The following is a 19,907-nucleotide window of genomic DNA, read 5'->3' on the forward strand; positions in this document are numbered from 1 at the left end:
TAAATGCTTCTTGGGAACAGCAGATGGTGCTGTGATGTTAGGAACAGGAGACTGCCCATGTTGGCTGGAAAACTGCTCTTCTTCCTCACTGAAAGTGAAAGATTTTGACTTGAAGCTCTACTCTTCATATTATAATGATGGTTGTGAACTCAAATGCTTGAACTGCACAATAAAGGAGTTTTTTTGTTTCATTTGTGTTATTTCCCCCCATTTGTATGTAAAATGGATTCAAAAGAGTTTTAAATGACACAGGAGTACTCATCACTTAGACACCTGCATTTAAATGTCCAGATTACTATAAACATGCGTCAAAAGAAACGCGTTTCTTTTTTCTTCATTTAACTTCTTTCATCTCTGGATTGTGAATATACCAATGCATTTAGAATTTTAGGATGTCCACTGATCAATTCATTGATCAAAACTGATCAATTCATTCATTTATTTATTGTGTAATCAGGTTTAATCAAAATAGAAACTTACATTTCTGTGCAAATTTTAAACGTACACGAAATGTACCATAAATCAGAGAACATATTAATAAATAATTGTCATGAAAGGTCGGGTTTAAGTTTCTATTTTTAAAGAAAGATTTTAGACAGTTTTAAGGTTTTAAAATATAACTTTAAAAAGGCTAAATCTGGGGTAGTATGTACCAAAACTGGAGTACTGAGTTTTAAGCGCTTTGTTCATTCATATATTTGAATTTAATTATCTGACAAAAGGTCAACAGGCAAATTATTATAGCTTCAAGAAACAGTAAATGTGAATATGACAAACAGGTGCATCTCAAAAAATTTGAATACCGTGGAAAAGTTCATTTTTTCTGTAATTTAATTTTAAAAAGTGGAACTTTCATATATTCTAGATTCATTACACATAAAGTGATTTTTTTTTTTTTTTTTTTTTAATCTTGATGATTATGACTTACAGGTCAGGCTCAAGGAATTCCAGTATCTCAGAATATTAGAATAAAGAATTTATAATGCAGAAATGTCGACCTGAGAAGATCTCTAATCAGGGAATTAACTCAAAACACCTGCAAAGGTTTCCTGAGGCTTTAATCACTCAGTCTGGTTCAGTACACACAACCACATTCACAGGGAAGATGAAAGTAAATGTTGTTTTTCATTTGGAAATCAAGGTTCCAGAGTCTGGAGGAAGAGTGGAGAGGAACAGAATCCATGTTGCTTGAAGTCCAGTGTGAAGTTTCCACAGTCAGTGATGATTTGGGTTGCCATGTCATCTGCTGGTGTTGGTCCACTGTGTTTTCTCAAGTCGAGAGTCGATGCAGCGTCTACCAGGAGATTTTAGAGAACTTCATGCTTCCACCTGCTGACGAGCTTTATGGAGATGCTGATTTCCTTTTCCAGCAGCCAAAACTATTAGTAACTAGTTTACTGATCATGGGATTACTGTGCTTGATTGTTCAGCCGACTCGCCTGACCCGAACCCCATAGAGGGTCTATGAGAGACACCAGACCCAACAATACAGGCGAGCTGAAGGCTGCTATCAAAGCAACCTGGGCTTCCAGAACACCTCAGCAGTGCCACAGACTGATCGCCTCCATGCCACGCCGCACTGATGCAGTAATTCCTGCAAAAGGATTAAAACCCCGACCGAGTATCAGTGCATAAATTAACATACTGTTCAGAAGGTCGACATTTCTATATTAGAAATTCTTTATTCTAATATTTTGAGATCCTGGATGTTTGATTTCCGTGAGCTGTAAGCCGTAATCATCGAGATTAAAACAAAAAAAAAAAAGCTAAAAAATTTTCACTTCATGTGTAATGAATCTAAAATATATGAAAGTTCCATGTTTTGAATTACATTACAAAAAAAATTAACTTTTCCACAATAGTCAAATTTTTTGAGATGCACCTGTAATTTAATAAGAAACATAGTAAGAGACACAGAATCACACAGGACTGATTGATACTGGCCATATTGTGTACCAAATGACAAAGGTCAACATATTTGGTATAAATATTAGAGACCATACTCTTTTGAGAATTGTGACACCAATGTTGTGATAAGGAAAACCCTTAAGTCTTATTAGCTAAAATACAATACAAATCTGTAGAGGCTTAAATATTTCAAAGGTGGACAAAAAGTATTTTGAGTAGGTCTTATGGTTCAGGATATTTGGTCTGTAGTGCTCCAGCAAGCTGATGCAAGTCTCCTCATTTGCCTGAAGCGTAGAGAGAATGCTGTGTGTCGTATCTGGTGTTTCTGTACCTTACAGGCTTTGCTCTTCATCACATTTTAGCAAAGAAATAAAAATTACTGAACTATATTCTGAAAGCAGAAATGGACTTTTCACCTCGCTGAACCATGACAATCATGATACTTTCTGCTCTGAGAACACACTTCAATCAGCAAAACTCCTATATTCAGCATTTCTCACAGTCTTTTTTCTTTTATTTAAACTGTTGCCAAATTTTTTAGTCAAAATTACAGGGTCAGAACACTGGCATCGTAGTCACGTGTGAATCTTTACTTCCATCCACAAAACAGACAAGATGAAATCAAGACCAGAAAAAAAGATTTGCTAACAGCTAAAATGCCTACGTAAATGGAAAGGAGGAAACGATGAAACTAAAAGAAATATGGTTTCGAATTACTAGCAGTATGACTTTGCAAAACAAGACACATGCAAAGGAGGACCTAAAGCAAGCAAAAGACAAGACACAGGGGAAACAAATGATGGAAGAGAGTTGCCATGGTGAGCCAGGTAAGATGACGTGAGTAACAGGAAGATTTACAATTCCTCTGATTCCTCTTAGCGAGGACTAAAAGGCAAATAGGAGAGGGCAGCACAGTCACTACATCTCAGGAAAAATGGACGGTGATGATGGTGAAAATGTAAGGGGGCTCTGTTCATGGAGGTTGGAGGAATCAGTCCAACAGATGAGCAGAGGTTTAGAGAAAGGAAGAGATATTGAAAGTGAAACTGGATAAGAGTAATAATGTGGGCAGGTATAGATGAGGAACATGTAATGTGGGTGGTAGGCTACTGCATAATCTTGGTCTAGCTATGGTAAATGGTCTGCACTTATATAGCGCTTTACACTGTGTCTCATTCACATACTCACACACCAGTGGTAGCAGAGCTGCCATGCAAGGTGTTAACTTGCCTTAGGAACAACTTGGGGTTCAGTGTCTTTCCCAAGGAGACTTCGGCATGTGGAGTCACGTAGGCCGGGAATCGAACCGCCAACCCTATGATTGGTGGAGAACCTGCTGTACCAACTGAACCATAGCATGCCCAGTTTTGGCTAAGCCATAGTTCTACTTGAGCTTTAGCTGGGATTGTGGAGCATCCAGGAGTGGCTGATTAAAACGATGTTTTATCTGCTTATAAAGAGTTCATTATTGAAACTTGAATTAAAGTGTAATAATGGAGTCTTGCTACTAGTTTATCATGTAGTTTTCCATGAGGATTTTGATCATCCCTTCTCTGCTTAGGCACAGGGATCTAACCATTCTGAATACTGATTAGACTTCAGAAAGCTAAAAGACACTACAAGTTGACTGCATAGATGAACTGAAGTGGTTGGATAAATTAGCAAGTAATTCTTTAAACAAAAAACATGTGAGCTAAGTCACAGAGGAGGCTTTGGACTATTGTGCAACCTTCCACGTTGAAAATGTCTCAAGAATTTCTGCCTGCCGTAGAAGAAGAAGAAGAAGTAGAAGAAGAAGAAGAAGAAGAAGAAGAAGAAAAGTTAAGAGAAATGTGAAAATAAGCGTTATATGTAATCCTTTAATAATTGGTAGTAGGAACTGGAAAGAATGGGGAAAGAACGAGGTGAGAATGTGGACTATATAAAATAATGAGAACATTGGATAAATTGCTTTGTTGGAAGCCAAAGTAAGCCATCTAAGAAACTGTGTGTCAAATGAATAAATTAGCCATTGGCACAAATTTTGCTGTGAAAATCGGTGCGTAAACTAAATCATCATGTATTTCTGACTGCCGCTAGGCTAAGGGCAATTTCTGGCACTTGCAAGCAAACCTAGCAGGAATCCTAACTTTATTAATCCTTAAAAATCTGTAAGAATCAAAATAATAATAATTACTGTATTATGTTAGCTTTAAAACAGATTAATATTTGATATATTCTACCTGTTGTTTTTTAGTCTTGCATTTTGTAAATGTCATCTTTCTAGGAGCCAGGTTTCTGACCTTTCACGGACCAAACTTGTGTGTGAGATTATGAGTGTGAGTTGGGATCATTTTCTTGGTATAAAATCTGTAATCAGTTATTAATCACTAATCAGTAAAAGTGTCATAAGTAATACATTCCTTTATTCATTCATTGATTTATTATGATTTCGCCACCTTATAGAATATGGAATTACAGAATATACATGAAGGAAAAAAGACGTTCCAATAATAAAAATGTCATTTACAATAAGGGTACATTAATACAAGAGATCGTTTATAGTAAGGTAGACATTCCCAAACTAAGGGTCGCAAGCCCACATGGGGTCGCTTGATTTACAAATGTAGTCACGAAAGAAACTCACAATGTCTTGACTTGGAAACCTAAAGGTCACGGATGTTTTGGCTCTGATGTACCATTTAGTGACTGCCATTATAACATTGTATATATATATATATATATATATATATATATATATATATATATATATATATATATATATATATATATATATATATATGCTATACAATGTGATAATGTTATAATGATTTGTAATGGTAATTTACAATGAGTTTACAATAATTTAAAAACCTTTTTAATATAGGAGTACAATAATAAATAAATGTCTCGATACACTAATAATGAACAAATAAGTGGAGAGTTATTGCCTAATACATTTAAACATTTATGTGGCAATATATCCTCTTTACCGGTTTACCTAATACTAGTTAATACAGTAGTAAACATGTAGAAACTAATTCTAATATTTAATTCTGTATATTCTGGTTCTGATATACAGCAGGTTTTCTCTCCTCCCCATGCAAACCTTAGAGTTTACGTTCTTTTTGCATATATTTATATTAAGTGATGTGTGGTTGGGGGAAGTGTGCTGAGTTGGCACAGACGAGAGGAAAGATTGACAGAACTCAGATCCTTCAAAGCAGAGATGATGAAATTCGTTTCGATTTTCTTCCTGGTAGGAAGTTGTGGCTTGGTTGAAGGTATGATAAGAGAATATATTTACTATCCTGGCGCAACATATTGGCATATTGCTCAGAAGACCTGCAGAGAACACCACACTGATCTGGCTACCATCAGCACTGCAGAGGAACAGCAACGACTTGTAGAGAGTTTTGGTTTCAGCAGTGGGCCAGCTTGGATTGGGCTGTACACAGAATATCTATACTGGGCATGGCAGTGGTCTCATGGAGAGCCAGTTTCTTTCACACCATGGTATCCTGGCTATCCTGATACAAATTATTACTCTTCTCGTGGTGGCAAAACCTGTGCTTTTTTGGAACAAGGACAATGGAAAAACAATTTCTGTTGGGCGGGTTATCCATACTACTGTTATAGATATTTGATTTTGGTGAATGAGAGTAAGACTTGGGAGGAGGCTCTTCGGTACTGCACCACTAAGTACACCGGCTTGGCCTCTCTGCCCAACGCCACACAAGTGCTTCAGGCAAAAACGGAGCTTGCACTGACCCAAACAGAGAGTGTGTGGACCGGCCTGCGCTTCATGGATGGAAACTGGTTCTGGCTGAGTGGAGAGCCAACGCAGAGCCTGGATTTACTTCCATCATGTCCAGCTCATCCTTATCGCTGCGGAGCTCTCAACAACAACACAAACGTCTGGGAGAACCGAGACTGCAACGAGAATCTGAATTTCCTCTGCTACTGGAAGTGAGTAATAAATATCCAGAACAAGTCAGGATTTTATAAAAGTTAATCCTAATGACATCTTTGTGTTGTTTCTGTCTCAGAACTGAACATTACTTACATTACGTCTTAGTGGGGTTTGTGAAGAATGGATGTATTCTCCATGTTTAAATGTTATTACAGTAGTGGCAATCAAGACCCAATCTTATCAGATGTATTATATTACTGAGTTGTTATAGTTCTTAGACCATTTGACTGATTTCTTGAACTGAATGTTTAATCCAATCTTCACATACTCATATGAGCAGTGAACAAATACTTAATTGAGACTAATGGTTATTTTAAAAAATAAAAAAATAAAAAAAGGTTATGTGAATGGAAAGTTCAGGACTAATAAACCTCTGGGTTTCTGTAAATAGCCAAAATATTATTCTAAACATTTCAAATATCAGCTCATAAAATAAATCTGTTATATGTATGTTTGTGTTTTATTATACAGTATTATGTAGTGATCTCTGGCTGCACCCCTGCATTACATGTAAGTATCAGTTTACAGTCTCATGAAACATACATTAATGATGCAGACAATGAAGCAACACTGTGTTCTCTCTCTGAACAGATGACTTTCCACAAGAAGAGATCTCCTACAGGAAGATTACATGCATGACACTTTTCTTTTTTTTTTTTTGTTAACTGATTAAGATGTAGCATATGTTTGTATCATATCATATCATGTCATATCATATCATGTCATATTATAGATGTATCATATGTTATTACTGATTAAGATGTAGCATATGTTTGGCTTTCTTTATTCATAGATAATTTATATAGCATTGAAATGTCAGGCTTAGATAGATAGATAGATAGACAGATAGATAGATAGATAGATAGGCAGATAGAGAGATAGACTGATAGATAGGTAGCTTTGAATGTTGTTTGTATGAAAAGCTATCTTGAGTAGGAATTCTGAAGAGAAGGAAAGTGATTTGTCACCTCTCGTGTGAAAATCCGTTTATTTGTTCTACATGATCAAGCAGAGAAAGTTTCATAGTAGTAGACCAATTATTTCAGCATTCTCTTTAGCGTACATCCCTAGCTCTTTTGCTTTGTATTGCCTTTGTTATAGCACAAAAAACAGCATAACTACGATTACCAACCTGTGAATAGTTTCAATGTACTAAATATGAGAATTATGATAATTTAATCTAATTATATGCATGTAATTATGAATTCCCCTTGTTCACTTCTTGTGAAATGAACTCAATGATTCTACGAAAATGGTTTCCTCAGTACTGATTCATTAGGACTCAGAAGCAGACATTTATTGGAAATTGCTCAAAATAATGATCAGATCAGATCAGATCAGAGAAAAATGATCAGATCATATCATATCAGATCCTGGGGCAGGTTTTATGGTACATTTGGTTTAATGGGTTTAAATCTATATTTATTTTCCATATTATGATTGTGTTAATCATCATGACCTGTTGTAGACTATAGGTTTCACTTGTTAGCAACATGCTATTAATGTGCCTTAAATTACAATCAATAAACCTGTAAACAACAAATTAAAAATAAACATGTGATAAGTTCATAAAGGATAATGGTTGTTTTTTTTCTTCTTTTCTGTAGCTCCATAGCCATATTAAATGCCTCTGAGTATAATTACATCTAATGAATTATGTCTCCCCAGTTCATCTACCTCTGCTAAACAAACTAGTTTTGTGTCTCAAATCACATATTTACGCACTACTCTAGACCATTATCGAGCACTAACACAAACTACTTTTCCTATTACAGTTACTGTTAGAGTTTTAAAAAAAAAACCTCTCATCTCACGTAGACTTCAAACCTGCCAAAAGGTCTGTTCTGGGTGCCAGTCTTCTGGATTTACATAAGAAATCTTCTGGCTGTACATAAGATATGCAGGGAGCATGTAAACAATGCCACTTGTGGTTGCTGCTGCTTCTGCATGCGCATGCAAAATCATGTAGCAAGTATCACACCACCCCGGCATGGATTTTCCTAAAACACAACTCTTCCCACCAGACTGTTAAATCAGTGCAAGGAATATTCCATTCGTTTTACACATACGTCATGGATTCTTCAGTTAAGGGACAGAGCATATCCTACATACAGTCCTTTTAATGTTAAAAATGAAGAAATTTGTAAAAATAAAAGTTACATCTAAAGGAAGTCTGTATACATATGGTATTCACTGCTTATATTTTTAAATAACTCCATTCGAATTATTTAAAATGCATGCGCTATGCTTGGAAAATGCACGCAATTTAACCTGTCCTCAGCAAGAGGTCATAATATCAAACTGCTGAACAGAGTGTTTAAAAATGCAACAAATTCATAAATATTCATTGAAAATGAAAGGCATATATCTGTAAGATACCAAATAATACATAAAGTAAATCTTAAATAATATTTCCCATAAAACTTCCCCCCAAAAATTTGTGTCCTCACTTTACATCAACTCTCTCATATTCTGTTTTAGAATCCTGAATAAATCATGAAACATCCCCGTCAGCTATAACTCTGAGGACCCCTTTCCCAGAAATAATGCCTCTGCGGTCACAGCTTTAACATGTCAACACCATCTTCCCATTATGATCATTTCTGCCAATAATTGTGGGATTTTTACCATTATTTATTTATTTATTTGTTTATTTATTTGTTATTCTTATTTTTTTTTTTTTTTTTTTTTTTTTTTTACAATTTGGCAGGTCAGCTATGCTTATTGAGGCAGCTTCAACTCAGGGAAAAACACAGTTAAGATGGAAAAATATTCAATTTTGTCAACTCCATCAACTCCATAAGGTTTTATGTCTGATGGAGTTGACTTGCAAGCTAACAAGTCCTCACAAAAACTCTTTATATAGCAATGATATAATACCATTTTTTGAATATGGGGAATGATTCTAATTTTGTTTCATGATTTCAATTGCATGTGTGTTTGGCCTGATTTACATTCCTTAGGCATGAAATAGGCTATATACCTGAAATAGGCCGTATACATGAAATAGGCCGTACACATGAAATAGGCTGTATACATGAAATAGGCTATATACACGAAATTGGCTGTATAGCTCATATTCGGTGCTACTATCACACAGGAGGAAATAATCGCTCTTCCGGCATTGGTTTTCAATGAGAGGTGGGTGAGCAGGAAAAACAAAGTGCGTAGAGTTGCAGGTTGGAGATGTACAAGATGCAAACTTGTTACTCTGATGCAAAATTTCTCAACTTCTGAGGTAGAGAGAACGGCATGTGGAATGGATTACATTCCCAGTCTGGCTAGCAAATAATTGACACAGAAGTAGGAAATGAGCACATTATATTGTTAATCTTTCTCAGATTGCAATTAAATTACCATCTTGGATGTAGCATGCTGTTGCCATGGATACCTTACAAGAAATGGAAAGGTTTGAATGTTGTTTGCATGAAACAACATTCTGAAGAGAAAGACCGGTGGAACAGAGAGCGATTTGTCACCTCTCCTATGAAAAGCCTTTTATTTGTTCTACAGGATCCAGTGGAGAAGGTTTCATAGTAGTAACCCTGTTATTTCAGCATTCTCTTTAACGTATATCCCTAGCTCTTTTGCCTTGCAGTGCCCTTGTTATAGCACAAAATACCAGCATAACTACAATTACCAACTTGTGAATAATTACAATGCACTAAATGTGAAAATACTGCTAATTTCATCTATTTATATATAACAAATTCTAATATTGAATTCTGTATATTCTGGTTCGAATATACAGCAGGTTTTCTCTCCTCCCCATGCAAACCTTAGAGATTACGTTCTTTTTGCATATGTTTACATTAAGTGATGTGTGGTTGGGAGAAATGTGCTGAGTTGGCACAGACGAGAGGAAAGATTGACAGAACTCAGATCCTTCAAAGCAGAGAAGATGAAATTCGTTTCAATTTTCTTCCTGGTAGGAAGTTGTGGCTTGGTTGAAGGTATGATAAAAGAGTATATTTACTATCCTGGCGCAGATTGGGATAATGCTCAGTGGCAGTGCAGAGAACACCACAGTGATCTGGCTACCATCAGCACCGCAGAGGAACAGCAGCGACTTGTAGAGAGTTTTGGTTTCAGCAGTGGGCCAGCTTGGATTGGGTTGTACGGAAATGGATACTCAGTGTGGCGGTGGTCTAATGGGGAGCCAGTTTCTTTCACAACATGGTATCCTGGCTATCCTTATAACAGTTATTACACGTACACTTCTAGTAGTAACACTGATTACCAATATAAAACCTGTGCTTTTTTGGAACAAGGACAATGGAAAAACGACTTCTGTTGGGAGGGTCATCCATACTACTGTTATAGATATTTGATTTTGGTGAATGAGAGTAAGACTTGGGAGGAGGCTCTTCGGTACTGCACCACTAAGTACACCGGCTTGGCCTCTCTGCCCAACGCAACACAAGTGCTTCAGGCAAAAACGGAGCTCGCACTGACCCAAACAGAGAGTGTGTGGACCGGCCTGCGCTTCATGGATGGAAACTGGTTCTGGCTGAGTGGAGAGCCAACGCAGAGCCTGGATTTACTTCCATCATGTCCAGCTCATCCTTATCGCTGCGGAGCTCTCAACAACAACACAAACATCTGGGAGAACCGAGACTGCAACGAGAATCTGAATTTCCTCTGCTACTGGAAGTGAGTAATAAATATCCAGAACAAGTCAGGATTTTATAAAAGTTAATCCTAATGACATCTTTGTGTTGTTTCTGTCTCAGAACTGAACATTACTTACATTACATCTTAGTGGGGTTTGTGAAGAATGGATGGATTCTCCATGTTTAAATGTTATTACAGTAGTGGCAATCAAGACCCAATCTTATCAGATGTATTATATTACTGAGTTGTTATAGTTCTTAGACCATTTGAGTGATTTCATGAATTGAATGTTTAATCCAATCTTCACATGCTCATTAGCCAGTGAACAAATACTTAATTGAGACTAATGGTTATTTTAAAAAATAAAAAAAAATAAAAAAAAGGTTATGTGAATGGAAAGTTCAGGACTAATAAACCTCTGGGTTTCTGTAAATACCCAAAATATTATTCTAAACATTTCAAATATCAGCTCATAAAATAAATCTGTTATATGTATGTTTGTGTTTTATTATACAGTATTATGTAGTGATCTCTGGCTGCACCCCTGCATTACATGTAAGTATCAGTTTACAGTCTCATGAAACATACATTAAAGATGCAGACAATGAAGCAACACTGTGTTCTCTCTCTGAACAGATGACTTTCCACAAGAAGAAATCTCCTACAGGAAGATTACATACATGACACTTTTCTTTTTTTCTTCTTTTTTTTTGTTAACTGATTAAGATGTAGCATATGTTTGTATCATATCATATCATGTCATATCATATCATGTCATATCATAGATGTATCATATGTTATTACTGATTAAGATGTATCATATGTTTGGCGTTCCTTATTTATGGGTCATTTATATAGCATTAAACTGAATGTCAGGCTTAGATAGAAAGATAGATAGATAGATAGATAGATAGATAGATAGATAGATAGATAGATAGATGTAGGGTATGACCCAACTTTTCCTTAATTTCCAGTGGGCTTCATTTATCAAGCTGGATACAAACAGATGTAAATAATCATAAATTGTTCTTAGGAGCATTTACACAAGAAATTTGGTATTGATGAAAATCCTGAAATTTTCAGAAAAACACTCGTAAACTCCTTGAGCTCCTGGGTGTGTGTAAATTTTACATCCAACTAACTAACATAAACCTTGATTGATCAGCTTCAAAACATTTGCCTGCTGCACTTTTATATACGGACTACACAGTCAGGTTTAAACCACTGGGTGTCACTAAATGGAAATGAGGTGTGGTGTGGATGCCCTTCACAGGTGATTGGCATTCATCAACATACACACGTGATTGATAAATGAAGCCTAGTAATTGTCAGTAATTTATTTAGTAGATTAGTCGTTTTATTCATATATACTATATCAATATTGACATGTTCTATTATCAGTCTTTCATAATGCATTTGATCTGACTTTCACTGCAGTCAAGCAGTGCTTCATTTTTAGTGGAAAAAGATCGGTTTTAAACCTGTGCACTCTTGACGGAGCAAGATTTCCGAGTTTGAGCAGCGGGAAAACCCTCCTCTTTTATTCACTAAAAAAAGAGCACTGGTGGACATTATTACTCGCTTTTGTGTAGAAATATTAAAGCTTAAAAACTGTCATTTTGAAGTAAAACATATATGCTAATGTAATAAATAAATGCTTTTCAAATATCAAGACATGTTTATTATTCAGTGACAATAACATCAAAATATATCTCACATTCGGCACTATTATCACACAGGAGGAGATAATCGCTCTTCTGTCATTCGTTTTCAATAAGAGGTGGGTGAGCAGGAAAAACAGTGTGTAGAGTGACAGGTTGGAGATGTACAAGATGCAAACTTGTGCCTTTGATGCAAAATTTCTCACCTTCTGAGGTAGAGAGAACGGCATGAGGAATGGACTACATTCCCAGTTTGGCTAGCAAATAGTTGACACAGAAGCAGGAAATGAGAACTTTACATGGTTAATCTTTCTCAAATTGCAATTAAATCACCATATTGAATGTAGCATAGCTAGCTAGCATGTAAGTGTACATTTATATTCGGGTAAAATGACGAAAATTTGCGGTCAAAATGTAGGACTTCTCATTTTTTCATGGTTAAATATAGCCTATTTTTGACCAGTAGACGTGGACATGCTGTTGCCATGGATACCTTGCAAGAAATGGAAAGGTTTGAATGTTGTTTGCATGAAACAACATTCTGAAGAGAAAGCCCGGTGGAACAGGGAGCTATTTGTCACCTATCCTATGAAAAGCCTTTTATTTGTTCTACAGGATCCAGTGGAGAAGGTTTCATAGTAGTAACCCTGTTATTTCAGCATTCTCTTTAGCGTATATCCCTAGCTCTTTTGCCTTGCAGTGCCCTTGTTATAGCACAAAAAACCAGCATAACTACGATTACCAACTTGTGAAAAGTTTCAATGTACTCAATATGAAAATACTGCTAATTTCATTTATTTATATATAACAAATTACAATATTTAATTCGCTCCGGTTTCCTCCCCCAGTCCAAAGACATGCATGGTAGGCTGAGTGGCGAGTCCCAAGTGTCCGTAGTGTATAAATGGGTGTGTGAGTGTGTATGTGATTGTGCCCTGCGATGGATTCACACCCTGTCCAGGGTGTACCCCGCCTTGTGCCCGATGCTCCCTGGGATAGACTCCAGGTTTCCCCATGACCCTGGAAAGGATAAGCGGTTTAGAAGATGGATGGATGGAATATTTAATTCTCCATATTCTGGTTTGAATACATCACAGGCTTTCTCTCCTCCCCATGCAAACCTTAGATTTTATGATCTTTTTGCATATATTTATATTAAGTGATGTGTGGTTGGGAGAAGTGTGTTGAGTTGGCACAGACGAGAGGAAAGATCGACAGAACTCAGATCCTTCAAAGCAGAGATGATGAAATTTGTTTCGATTTTCTTCCTGGTAGGAAGTTGTGGCTTGGTTGAAGGTATGATAAAAGAGTATATTTACTATCCTGGTGCAACAGATTGGAATAATGTGTTCAGCAAATCTGCAGAGAACACCACACTGATCTGGCTACCATCAGCACTGCAGAGGAACAGCAGCGACTTGTAGAGAGTTTTAATTTCAGCAGTGGGCCAGCTTGGATTGGGTTGTACACAGAAAGTGTAAACAACATGGCAGTGGTCTCATGGAGAGCCAGTTTCTTTCACACCATGGTATCCTGACTATCTGATAACATTAATTACATTTACACTCGTAAGGGAAAAACTTATGACCGATACGAAACCTGTGCTTTTTTGGAACTTGGACAATGGAAAAACTATTTCTGTTGGGCGCGTTATCCATACTACTGTTATAGATATTTGATTTTGGTGAATGAGATTAAGACTTGGGAGGAGGCTCTTCGGTACTGCACCACTAAGTACACCGGCTTGGCCTCTCTGCCCTACGCAACACAAGTGCTTCAGGCAAAAACGGAGCTTGCACTGACCCAAACAGAGAGTGTGTGGACCGGCCTGCGCTTCATGGATGGAAACTGGTTCTGGCTGAGTGGAGAGCCAACGCAGAGCCTGGATTTACTTCCATCATGTCCAGCTCATCCTTAACGCTGCGGAGCTCTCAACAACAACACAAACATCTGGGAGAACCGAGACTGCAACGAGAAACTGAATTTCCTCTGCTACTTGAAGTGAGTAATAAATATCCAGAACAAGTCAGGATTTTATAAAAGTTAATCCTAATGACATCAAACATTTAAATATCAGCTCATAAAATAAATCTGTTATATGCATGTTTGTGTTTTATTATACAGTATTATGTAGTGATCTCTGGCTGCAAGCCTGCATTACATGTAAGTATCAGTTTACAATCTCATGAAACATACATTACAGATGCAGACAATGAAGCAACATTGTGTTCTCTCTCTGAACAGATGACTTTCCACAAGAAGAAAGCTGCTACAGGAAGATTACATGCATGAAACTTTTTTTGTTTAACTGATTAAGGTGTATCCTATGTTTGGCTTTCCTTATTCATAGATCATTTATATAGCATTGAAACTGAATGTCAGACTTATATACAGTATCTCAGAAAAGTGAGTACACCCCTCACATTTTTGTAAATATTTGATTATATCTTTTCATGTGACAACACTGAAGAAATGACACTTTGCTACGATGTAAAGTAGTGAGTGTGCAGCTTGTGTAACAGTGTAAATTTGCTGTCCCCTCAAAATAACTCAACACACAGCCATTGTCTAAACCACTGGCAACAAAAGTGAGTATACCCCTAAGTGAAAATATCCAAATTGGGCCAAATTAGCCATTTTCCCTCCCCGGTGTCATGTGACTTGTTAGTGTTACAAGGTCTCAGGTGTGAATTGGGAGCAGGTGTGTTAAATTTGGTGTCATCGCTCTCACACTCCCTCATACTGGTCACTGGAAGTTCAACATGGCACCTCATGGCAAAGAACTCTCTGAGGATCTGAAAAAAAGAATTGTTGCTCTACATAAAGATGGCCTAGGCTATAAGAAGATTGCCAAGACCCTGACACTGAGCTGCAGGACGGTGGCCAAGACCATACAGCGGTTTAACAGGACAGGTTTCACTCAGAACAGGCCTCGCCATGGTCGACCAAAGAAGTTGAGTGCACGTACTCAGCATCATATCCAGAGATTGTCTTTGGAAAATAGATGTATGAGTGCTTCCAGCATTGCTGCAGAGGTTGAAGGGGTGGGGGGTCAGCCTGTCAGTGCTCATACCATACGCTGCACACTGCATCAAATTGGTCTGCATGGCTGTTGTCCCAGAAGGAAGCCTCTTCTACAGATTATGCACAAGAAAGCCCACAAACAGTTTGCTGAAGACAAGCAGACTAAGGACATGGATTACTGGAACCATGTCCTGTGGTCTGATGGGACCAAGATAAATTTATTTGGTTCAGATGGTGTCAAGCGTGTGTGGTGGCAACCAGGTGAGGAGTACAAAGACAAGTGTGTCTTGCCTCCAGTCAAGCATGGTGGTGGGAGTGTCATGGTCTGGGGCTGCATGAGTGCTGCCGGCACTGGGGAGCTACAGTTCATTGAGGGAACCATGAATGCCAACATATACTGTGACATACTGAAGCAGAGACTGGGCCGCAGGGCAGTATTCCAGCATGATAACGACCCCAAACACACCTCCAAGACAACCACTGCCTTGCTAAAGAAGCTGAGGGTGAAGGTGATGGACTGGCCAAGCATGTCTCCAGACCTAAACCCTATTGAGCATCTGTGGGGCATCCTCAAACGGAAGGTGGAGGAGCACAAGGTCTCTAACATCCACCAGCTCCGTGATGTCGTCACGGAGGAGTGGAAGAGGACTCCAGTGGCAACCTGTGAAGCTCTGGTGAACTCCATGCCCAAGAGGGTTAAGACAGTGCTGGAAAATAATTGTGGCCACACAAAATATTGACACTTTGGGCCCAATTTGGACATTTTCACTTAGGGGTGTATTCACTTTTGTTGCCAGCAGTTTAGACATTAATGGCTGTGTGTTGACTTATTTTGAGGGGACAGCAAATTTACACTGTTACACAAGCTGTACACTCACTACTTTACATTGTAGCAAAGTGTCATTTCTTCAGTGTTGTCACATGAAAAGATATAATCAAATATTTACAAAAATGTGAGGGGTGTACTCACTTTTGTGAGATACTGTATCTCATATTCGGTGCTACTATCACACAGGAGGAGATAATCGCTCTTCCGTCATTGGTTTTCAATAAGAGGTGGGTGAGCAGGAAAAACAAAGAGCGTAGAGTGGCAGGTCGGAGATTTTCGAGATGCAAACTTGTGCCTTTGATGCAAAATTTCTCAACTTCTGAGGTAGAGAGAACGGCATGAGGAATGGACTACATTCCCAATCTGGCTAGCAAATAGTTGACATAGAAGAAGGAAATGAGCACATTATATGGTTAATCTTTCTCAGATTGCAATTAAATTACCATCTTGGATGTAGCACGCTGTTGCCATGGATACCTTGCAAGAAATGGAAAGGTTTGAATGTTGTTTGCATGAAACAACATTCTGAAGAGAAAACCCGGTGGAACAGAGAGCGATTTGTCACGTCTCGTGTGAAAAGCCTTTTATTTGTTCTACAGGATCCAGTGGAGAAGGTTTCATAGTAGTAACCCTGTGATTTCAGCATTCTTTTTAGCGTATATCCCTAGCTCTTTTGCCTTGCAGTGCCCTTGTTATAGCACAAAAAAAAAACGCATAACTACAATTACCAACTGGTGAATAGTTACAGTGTACTCAATATGAAAATACTGCTAAGTTCATCTATTTATATATAACAAATTACAATGTTTAATTCTGTATATTCTGGTTTAAATATATAGCAGGTTTTTCTCTCCTCCCCATGCAAATCTTAGAGATTATGTTCTTTTTGCATATGTTTACATTAAGTGATGTGTGGTTGGGAGAAATGTGCTGAGTTGTCACAGATGAGAGGAAAGATCAACAGAGCTCAGATCCTTCAAAGCAGAGAAGATGAAATTCATTTCGATTTTCTTCCTGGTAGGAAGTTGTTGCTTGGTTGAAGGTATGATAAAAGAGTATATTTACTATCCTGGAGCAACATATTGGTATGATGCTCAGTGGCAGTGCAGATTACACCACAGTGATCTGGCTACCATCAGCACCGCAGAAGAACAGCAGCGACTTGTAGAGAGTTTTGATTTCAGCAGTGGGCCAGCTTGGATTGGACTGTACACAGAAAGTGTAATCTCAGAGTGGCAGTGGTCTAATGGAGAGCCAGTTTCTTTCTTACCATGGTATCCTGACTATCCTGATAACATTTATAACATAACCACTGATACTTTTGACCAATATTATGACATTTACAAAACCTGTGCTTTTTTGGAACAAGGACAATGGGTAGAGGACTTCTGTTGGGAGGGTCATCCATACTACTGTTATAGATATTTGATTTTGGTGAATGAGAGTAAGACTTGGGAGGAGGCTCTTCAGTACTGCACCACTAAGTACACCGGCTTGGCCTCTCTGCCCAACGCAACACAAGTGCTTCAGGCAAAAACGGAGCTCGCACTGACCCAAACAGAGAGTGTGTGGACCGGCCTGTGCTTCATGGATGGAAACTGGTTCTGGCTTAGTGGAGAGCCAACGCAGAGCCTGGATTTACTTCCATCATGTCCAGCTCATCCTTATCGCTGCGGAGCTCTCAACAACAACACAAACATCTGGGAGAACCGAGACTGCAACGAGAATCTGAATTTCCTCTGCTACTGGAAGTGAGTAATAAATATCCAGAACAAGTCAGGATTTTATAAAAGTTAATCCTAATGACATCTTTGTGTTGTTTCTGTCTCAGAACTGAACATTACTTACATTACATCTTAGTGGGGTTTGTGAAGAATGGATGGATTCTCCATGTTTAAATGTTATTACAGTAGTGGCAATCAAGACCCAATCTTATCAGATGTATTATATTACTGAGTTGTTATAGTTCTTAGACCATTTGAGTGATTTCTTGAACTGAATGTTTAATCCAATCTTCACATACTCATAAACCAGTGAACAAATACTTAATTCAGACTAATGGTTATTTAAAAAAATAAAAAAAAATAAAAAAAAGGTTATGTGAATGGAAAGTTCAGGACTAATAAACCTCTGGGTTTCTGTAAATAGCCAAAATATTATTCTAAACATTTCAAATATCAGCTCATAAAATAAATCTGTTATATGTATGTTTGTGTTTTATTATACAGTATTATGTAGTGATCTCTGGCTGCACCCCTGCATTACATGTAAGTATCAGTTTACAGTCTCATGAAACATACATTAAAGATGCAGACAATGAAGCAACACTGTGTTCTCTCTCTGAACAGATGACTTTCCACAAGAAGAGATCTCCTACAGGAAGATTACATGCATGACACTTTTCTTTTTCTTTTTTTTTTGTTAACTGATTAAGATGTATCATATGTTTGGCTTTCCTTAATCATAGATCATTTATATACCATTGAACCTGAATGTCAGGCTTTTATATATATATACAGTGAGGGAAAAAAGTATTTGATCCCCTGCTGATTTTGTACGTTTGCCCACTGACAAAGAAATGATCAGTCTATAATTTTAATGGTAGTTGTATTTGAACAGTGAGAGACAGAATAACAACAAAAAAATCCAGAAAAACGCATGTCAAAAATTTTATAAATTAATTTGCATTTTAATGAGGGAAAAAAGTATTTGACCCCCTCTCAATCAGAAAGATTTCTGGCTCCCAGGTGTCTTTTATACAGGTAACGATCTGAGATTAAGAGCACACTCTTAAAGGGAGTGCTCCTAATATCAGTTTGTTACCTGTATAAAAGACACCTGTCCACAGAAGCAATCAATCAATCAGATTCCAAACTCTCCACCATGGCCAAGACCAAAGAGCTCTCCAAGGATGTCAGGGACAAGATTGTAGACCTACACAAGTCTGGAATGGGCTACAAGACCATTGCCAAGCAGCTTGGTGAGAAGGGGACAACAGTTGGTGCGATTATTCGCAAATGGAAGAAGCACAAAAGAACTGTCGATCTCCCTTGGCCTGGGGCTCCATGCAAGATCTCACCTCGTGGAGTTGCAGTGATCATGAGAACAGTGAGGAATCAGCCCAGAACTACACGGGAGGATCTTGTCAATGATCTCAAGGCAGCTGGGACCATAGTCACCAAGAAAACAATTGGTAACACACTACGCCGTGAAGGACTGAAATCCTGCAGCGCGCGCAAGGTCCGCTGCTCAAGAAAGCACATATACATGCCCGTCTGAAGTTTGCCAATGAACATCTGAATGATTCAGAGGACAACTGGGTGAAAGTGTTGAGGTCAGATGAGACCAAAATGGAGCTCTTTGCCATCAACTCAACTCGCCGTGTTTGGAGGAGGAGGAATGCTGCCTATGACCCCAAGAACATCATCCTCACCGTCAAACATGGAGGTGGAAACATTATGCTTTGGGGTTTTTTTTCTGCTAAGGGGACAGGACAACTTCACCGCATCAAAGGGACGATGGACGGGGCCATGTACCGTCAAATCTTGGGTGAAAACCTCCTTCCCTCAGCCAGGGCATTGAAAATGGGTCGTGGATGGGTATTCCAGCATGACAATGACCCAAAACACACGGCCAAGGCAACAAAGGAGTGGCTCAAGAAGAAGTACATTAAGGTCCTGGAGTGACCTAGCCAGTCTCCAGACCTTAATCCCATAGAAAATCTGTGGAGAGAGCTGAAGGTTCGAGTTGCCAAACGTCAGCCTCGAAACCTTAATGATTTGGAGAAGATCTGCAAAGAGGAGTGGGACAAAATCCCTCCTGAGATGTGTGCAAACCTGGTGGCCAACTACAAGAAACGTCTGACCTCTGTGATTGCCAACAAGGGTTTTTAAACCAAGTACTAAGTCATGTTTTGCAG

General features: G+C 38.2%; 2 protein-coding genes and 1 long non-coding RNA gene across 3 annotated transcripts; all 3 read left to right on the plus strand.

The window, feature by feature from the left end:
- Positions 1-5,064: 5,064 nt before the first annotated feature.
- LOC108263909 (macrophage mannose receptor 1) lies at positions 5,065-7,427 on the plus strand. The gene is made up of 3 exons (XM_017465132.3): positions 5,065-5,856; positions 6,332-6,370; positions 6,452-7,427. Exons 1-2 carry the CDS (start codon positions 5,117-5,119, stop codon positions 6,339-6,341), a joined length of 750 nt encoding a protein of 249 aa, XP_017320621.1. The 5' UTR covers positions 5,065-5,116; the 3' UTR covers positions 6,342-6,370; positions 6,452-7,427.
- Positions 7,428-9,717: 2,290 nt separating this feature from the next.
- Positions 9,718-11,237, plus strand: LOC108263910 (macrophage mannose receptor 1). Its single transcript, XM_017465133.3, has 3 exons — positions 9,718-10,513; positions 10,991-11,029; positions 11,111-11,237. The coding sequence occupies exons 1-2, from the start codon at positions 9,762-9,764 to the stop codon at positions 10,998-11,000; spliced, it is 762 nt and encodes a 253-aa protein (XP_017320622.1). The 5' UTR covers positions 9,718-9,761; the 3' UTR covers positions 11,001-11,029; positions 11,111-11,237.
- A 4,896-nt stretch (positions 11,238-16,133) lies between these two features.
- On the plus strand, positions 16,134-18,489 carry LOC108263911 (uncharacterized). The gene is made up of 3 exons (XR_001812286.3): positions 16,134-17,739; positions 18,217-18,255; positions 18,337-18,489. It is a non-coding gene; the product is annotated as an uncharacterized LOC108263911 (long non-coding RNA).
- Positions 18,490-19,907: the final 1,418 nt, after the last annotated feature.

The sequence above is a fragment of the Ictalurus punctatus genome, chromosome 4, assembly GCF_001660625.3.
Source record: "Ictalurus punctatus breed USDA103 chromosome 4, Coco_2.0, whole genome shotgun sequence".
Lineage (NCBI taxonomy): Eukaryota > Metazoa > Chordata > Actinopteri > Siluriformes > Ictaluridae > Ictalurus > Ictalurus punctatus.